Below are 7,059 nucleotides of genomic sequence, written 5' to 3' on the forward strand. Positions count from 1 at the left end.
GTTTCAACTCAACAAGGGCGATCCTACCCGTCCAACCCTCGCCACGACCGCTCGCTCCCTGATCAACCGTACGTCGAGGCAGAGCTGTCTCCCTCCACGAGAATCACGACGACTCGCCCGGTCGCCGGTTAGGCTTGGCCCGCAGGGCAATGGCCAACTCGGAGCTCTCTGATGTCAACCTGCACCCGCCGACGCACGCATGACGCATGAGGACATGCCTAGCTAGTGAGGCGCCGTTACGTAGCCAGCCGTCCTCTCAGCTCAGATAAGCCCTCCGGAGCCGTGGACTTGGAGAGAAGCGCCTCCCCAGATTGGGATTCTCCGAGATCATATCTCGCCATTAAAAAACCCCGTGTCGCGGCGCGGGGAAGGAGCCCTCCTTTGCTCCCGTGTTCACGCCAGCGACCGGCCAGTCGGCTCGCCGGAATCACATTCCCCCCCCCCCCCCCCCCCCAAGAAATTGATTTTTTATCATGCATAGCTGATTTCACTTATTTGTTACTCTAGCTCAAAATTACTAATTCAAACGTTCTATATTTCACTATATGAGTGATATTATAATTAAATAAGCTAATATTTTAAGTGATAAAACATCTATTTATTCCCCGAAGATATAGAAAAAAAGAGAAATATTTTTTAGTCATATGTGATCAGACTGCAATTATTTAAAAATCTATAATGTAACTAAATTTAAGCGTGACAAAATTAGACTCAAACCAAATATGCTATTTTTACTCCACATTCCACACTGCAAATCCAACTGCAATACAGACCATCCTCGAGGACGCCGATGTAATTTGCCCCATTAAATAATCCCTCGCTACCACCCATGCAACGTCTGCGGTGTTTGCAGTATTTTATCCCAAGACCAGAGGAACAAAAAAAAAACCAAGAGACACGGAAGCAAGATGTGTGGCACACAGAAAAAAGAAAGCAAGAACAAGGAGATCGACTGATCGAGAGGGGGCCAGGGGCGAGAGCGAGAGCGAGAGCGGGAGAGCCCATCCACCCACGCCACCACCGCTTTGCTTTCCCGATGCGAATTACCAGCGTGCCACTGCCTCGACGATGCGAGCTGAACCAGCCGTCACCGTCAAGTAACGCGCCCCCACCCCACCCCGCGTTCAGGCTCCTTCTGGGGGAGGCCGCGGCTCATCTCCCCGGCCGCGCCCCACCGGCGCCTGCCCGCCTTTAACACCCCCGCCTCCGTTACTGTCTTCCCCCTTCCCACCTCCCTCACCCGCTGTGCTCATCGACAGGACGAGCCCTCGCCGATTTGATTTGGTTTCGTTTCGTTTGATTCGACTGTGACGAATTAAGAAGGGGGAAGAAGGGATATTTGATTCGTTGTTGTTAGTTCGTTTGGATGGGTGGAGGCGGTTCTTGCATTTGAGAGCTCCGGATTTCTTGGACAGGTGCGTGGTTCTCTTTCGGTTGGATTGGATCTTTGATTTTGTGGATTGGGGATTCGTAGATTTGGGTCTTGGATGGGACATTGATTTTATTTTTTTTGCTTGATTTGAAGGTAAAGAAGACTCCCTTTTTCCTCTCGGCCGGCGGATGGACGCGAGGGAAGTGTAAAGCCTGGTCTCTAACTGATGCTCGTGGAGAGATTCGGAGGAGTGGAGCGCGCGGTGAGGAGGCGGTGGAGGCGGAAGCGCCGACGAGGTGGTCATAGCAGCGACGGAAGGGGCTCAGCCGGCGGGCGAGGAGAACAGCGCCAGGGGGACGACGGCCGCCGCCATGGGCGAGTCGCTGCTCACCGCGCTCTCCATGGACACCGCCCACCATCCACACCAGGGCCCCTCCACCTTCCTCTCCATGGACACCGTCTCCCACGACGAGTTCGACCTCTTCCTCCTGCCGCCAGGGCCCTTCCGTCGCTGCCTACATGCGGCGGCAGCCGCCCCCCCTGACATCAATCTCCCCCTTGCCGCCGACCCCTCTCCGCCCCCTCCGGCGCTGCAGCCCACCGCGCCGCACGACTCCAACGTCGAGATGCTTGATGTCGGCCTCGGCGGCCCGCAACACTACGATTCGGGTTCGCCCTCTGCTGCCGGTGCTGCCTCGGCCCCGGCAGCTGCCCCGACTACCATGGTCGCCGTGTCGCACACCAGAGGCTCCAGTTCCAGCGCTGCGCGCAAGTGCGTCAAGCGGAACGATGGCATCTGGGGCGCCTGGTTCTTCTTCACCCACTACTTCAAGCCGGTCGTGTCAACCGACAAGGGTGGCAAGGCAAAGGCAGCTGCCACCGGTGGGAATGGTACTAGTGCCACACTGGACGCTTTCCTGGTGCAGCACGACATGGAGAACATGTACATGTGGGCGTTTAAGGAGCGGACGGAGAATGCCCTGGGGAAGATGCAGCTGAGGAGCTTCATGAATGGGCACTCACGCCTTGGGGAACCACAGTTCCCTTTCAGCGCAGAGAAAGGGTTTGTGCGCTCGCACAGGATGCAGCGCAAGCACTACCGGGGGCTCTCAAATCCGCAGTGCCTGCATGGGATTGAGATCGTGAGGGCACCAAACTTTGCAGGTGTACCAGATGCTGATTTGAAGAGGTGGATGGAGCTCACTGGGAGGGATGCTAATTTCTCGATCCCAACCGAGGCAAGTGACTTTGAGTCATGGAGGAATTTGCCTAGCACAGACTTCGAGCTCGAGAGGCCAGCAAGTGCTGCTCTGGCAAAGAGCAGCTCACACGGGCACCATAAGAAGTTGCTGAATGGTACTGGCCTTAACCTCTCGACACAGCCATCCAATCATGGTTCTGGAGATGGTATGGACATCTCAGCCATTTGCAACAAGCGCAGGAAAGATTCCTCACCTGCTGCAATGGAAGAGGATTGTAGCAATTCAAATTCAGACAAGGTCCAGGACATGGATGTGAGCCACACTTTTGAGCCATCATGGATGAATGATTTCTCTGGTGTGATGCGTCATGCTTCTGGGCCAGTAACTGCTGCAAAAACAATATATGAGGATAGCAAGAGCTACTTGATCATCATTAGCCTGCCCTTTGCTGATATACAAAGGGTGAAGGTTTCATGGAAGAATACTCTTACAAATGGGATCGTTAAGGTATCATGCACTAGTGTTGGTCGGATGCCATTCCTGAGAAGACATGATCGGACGTTTAAGTTGGTGGATCCTGCACCTGAGCATTGCCCACCTGGAGAGTTTGTCCGGGAAATTCCACTGCCTACCCGGATCCCTGAAGATGCTACCTTTGAAGCATACCGTGATGAAACAGGAACAGGCCTAGAGATTATTGTCCCTAAATTCCGCGTTGGTCCTGAAGAACATGAAGTGCATGTGTCCATGAGGCCACCCTCGGCATGGTGCCAATGAAAACATGTTCAAGGTGTGTGATGAATGTTCTTGTGGTCGTTAGTAGTCGATTCTTGTTAGCTGCTCTTGACTGATGTTTTACTGTCTGCTAACCCTCTAGCTTGCGAGGAGACGTGGTGCAGAGGTTCCCTATTGTTACCATTAAGCTACTGTACAACAACAGATGCAGCTCATTTTTGCTAATTGATTGAAGCATCCCGGTAGTTGGCAATTGCAGCAATTGGAACATTTTAGGAATACACTACAGGTCACAAGGAACATATCTGCGTTAGTTCTTGGTTTCGATATGTTTGCTATGGGATACCTTATGTATTATCTTTTGTTTTAGTTGGGATTTTCGTTGTGTCAAAAGATTGGTTGTCTGCTTGGTGTGCTTCTATCTGTGCATCACCCACGCGAGCAATTTATAGTAATTTATAGTAATGGCTCCTGATAACTGTATAGTCATTTATAGTAATTTTCCATAGATGGTGAATGATTGCTTGTGGACATCCTTGGAAAATTTATCTCAAATAGATGGAAACTAGGAAAGGAGTACATGTCAGTGTCTTTAGGATTTGTCGATGTTTTCATGGGAGTTAGTTGTTTTGTAGCCTTTGTGAACCTTTTCCAGGAATTTCTGGAAGACAATGTAATATATTAGAAAATGCATCTTATCTGTTATCAATATAGAAGTGATCACTGTCTATCAGTAATCTGTTCTATACTATTACCATTCAGCGCATTTATGCTCCATATGCTTCTGCACATGATCCAGTCGGTATCATCCAGTACACAACCTCTTGAAAATTTGAAAATTCGTTCTAAAGATTTTGCTGGTGTACAGGGGCTACCTTTGCTCCTTCCAGTGGATTTGCTTATTCCAGCGCCTTATGTTTACGCAACAGCATTGTTTAACTTTTTTTGCAATGTCATTGAGACAACACAGTGAATGCGGACACAATGGTTTCTAATGTTTCCCTGAAAGTGACAAAATGTTTGGATATTTCACCCCTGATGCTTGGCCAGCCAAACCTGCCAATTGGACACCCTAGCTCCGCCTCATCTTATCACCCAGACCACATCGTTTTCATGCTCTCTCCAAGTTGGCGTGTTGTTTTCCTTGCATTCCAGCCGTTTCATGATTGATCGATCCATCTCACGGACGGGACGGGCGCAACCAGCCCGGCGTTGTCCTCTCCGCTCTAAGCAATTTCTTTTCCCCTTAAGAGTCGCTGCTGCTGATGCATGCACCAGGACATAGCTGTACTTTGGACGTACGAGATGTATGGCTGAAGAAAACACGTCGCTGTTCGCTTCTCTGCGGAGAGATTTGGATCTCGTTCATGTCCGCCTAATAATAATTAAAAAAATGATAATTGATACTCCAACTTCGTTTCTGTAGGATAATTCAATTGGTAATCAGATCCTTGTTGACTCGTACAGGAGAGGGGGGCCTCGATAACGATTGCGAAGTGGCACCTTGGCGCCGTCTCTTCGTAACATGCGACCCTTATCTGCATCTCCTCGTTTCGATAAGTGGCCTCTCGCACACCCCAAAGGGCACCTGAGGCTGAGGGAGAAGAAAAAAAGAGATGGATGCAGCTATGGCTGGTCCCTGAAAAGAAGGGCAACTTGGAGCATTGGGGTCGGTAGCAGGGGTTAGGATTTTGATAAGCTGGGTCTTGGGACTTTTCAGAAAGCGGAGTGCTTATTGGCACCGGTTGTCACTTATGATAATCAACCTTTTTGGCTGCGACCTTTGTTGCGGATAAGCATCCCGTTTGCTCTGGTCTTCCTCGTGTTTGGACTTTGGAACCGTGACTGGATTCTGACGAAAAGAGTGCTTTGGTTGATTAGTCGATTAATGTTTAGGAGATTAGGACATGAGGTTTCATCTACCTGTACAAGAGTGATCCATGGAATATTTTGTCCCTGCTGGCGTGCAAAAAAGAATGCTGGTCTGATGTGGTCACCGAGCTTAGTGCTTGCATGGTTTTGCTGCATTAGACATATAGCTGCATCTGCTTCCACTGAATGTTACAAGAGATTGTTCGATGACTTTACCTAATATCCTTTGCGTTAGAATTTAGTTCCAGTCACTTTCGTCAATGGCCTTTGGCCCATGTTATAGGTCACGTTTGCGTGCTGATGTATGGTCCTCCAAACTCCCAAGATAAAATATTTTGCTGACGCGTTCTTTAGTGTAGTGTGGGTACATTTAGGAACTGATTTTTCCTTTATCTAAAAAAAGGTATATACGAGTGCTCCTTTTTGTACGGTATCTACATGGAATCTATTATAACCTTTATAGGGTCTTTGGTTGCAAGGATCTAAACCATCCTAAATGGAATGATCCATGATGGGTTCATCCTAGGTTTACACTAATTAAGTTATGAGGTATGAGGTGGTGGTAGATCAATTTATCCTACTACTCAAACCAAACAAACGAGTTAGGTTCGGTGCTAGAATCGGATAATCCATCGCCAACTCATTTCTCAAACCAAACAGCCTTTTAGTTACGGGAGCTCCTTATAATTGCTTCGGAAAATGGTCTCTTATCTTCACCCCGAAAAGAGAGAAATGGCCGTTCACCTCAAATCTTCCTGAAAGACTTTTGACCTGCAGACCGATCGCAGTTTTAATCGTTTCCACGTCAAGCGCATCTCTCTTCTCTTTTGCAACATTTATTTTGCTCTTAGAATTCCACTTGGCCGACGTTTTGGAGTCTGGCAAGTCGGATTTGTCGCATGACTGCTAAGGTTTACGATTGTGGCAATCGATTATGTATTACACCCTTTTGCGACGAAAGAGGAGAGTGCGATTTCTCCTGTGAATTTATTTACCAGCGCATCGTTCCCAAGCTTTCCCTGGAAATGCTATCTGGTGTCTCTGAAAAGAAATGGAGTACGGTCTGGGCCAGTGTCTGCATCCCATTAACAAGATCCGTCGGCCATTTTCGTTTTGACATCGACGGTCTCCAGTTATGCATCCTGTTTCGTGATGGTTGGAGCTCTGAACCCGTTGGCGCGGAAGTTTCGAGGGAGGTCTGCGGGGAAATGCAGCACCGCATAATGGCCGAAAACGACACGCCCGAGCCGATCAACCAATACTATGGACACGCCGTGCAGAGCACTGCAGATCAACAACGCTGCTAGTGGCCTAGTGCTACTTACCTTAAAGATCTTTCCCCTACTATGATGCATGTTCTTTTCTTTCTTTCTATTACACACCAACTGTTAGATTAGAGTTTTACGTAAATCTTTCTATAAAAAATCCTATATAATTTCCTCGCCTCAACATTACTTCCTTATTACTAAGAAGCCCAATAATACTAAACCAGGGGCCTTTTCTCTACAAGTCCATGGGCCGAATTTTGGAACAACAAAGTGCGAAAAGAGTAGTAGATAATTAGGATGACCATATTTGTAGTTCAGTAGACAACATCCCAACTTCTCTTATCTGGTCGTAGCAAGGATTGCTCCTGTTTGGGATGAGGTAAATATCATAAATGAATGTTCGACAAATGTTGCACTAGAAGGAGCACGTACGTTGATGGCTTGTATTGGTAAAAGAAACTATCTTTCATAATAAAATACGGTAAGAGTCAAGTCATAAGAATGGCTCAAGCTTGAAAGAGAGGTGAAGAAATAAGGAACACCAAGTTATTTGAGCAATCTTTTTCTCCACCTTTGGTTTGATGGCTAAATGTCTGTATTTATACTGATA

The 7,059-nt window shown here is 48.1% G+C and overlaps 1 protein-coding gene across 1 annotated transcript; it reads left to right on the forward strand.

The window, feature by feature from the left end:
- Positions 1-1,000: 1,000 nt before the first annotated feature.
- On the forward strand, positions 1,001-4,046 carry LOC133912182 (uncharacterized). Its single transcript, XM_062354791.1, has 3 exons — positions 1,001-1,415; positions 1,526-3,364; positions 3,452-4,046. The coding sequence occupies exon 2, from the start codon at positions 1,744-1,746 to the stop codon at positions 3,349-3,351; it is 1,608 nt and encodes a 535-aa protein (XP_062210775.1). The 5' UTR covers positions 1,001-1,415; positions 1,526-1,743; the 3' UTR covers positions 3,352-3,364; positions 3,452-4,046.
- The last annotated feature ends 3,013 nt before the right edge of the window (positions 4,047-7,059 follow it).

The sequence above is a fragment of the Phragmites australis genome, chromosome 3 (assembly GCF_958298935.1).
Source record: "Phragmites australis chromosome 3, lpPhrAust1.1, whole genome shotgun sequence".
NCBI lineage: Eukaryota > Viridiplantae > Streptophyta > Magnoliopsida > Poales > Poaceae > Phragmites > Phragmites australis.

Bases quoted from the DNA above. Each gene is read 5' to 3' on its own strand.
- LOC133912182 (XM_062354791.1), top strand. From the start codon at position 1,744: ATGGGCGAGTCGCTGCTCACCGCGCTCTCCATGGACACCGCCCACCAT.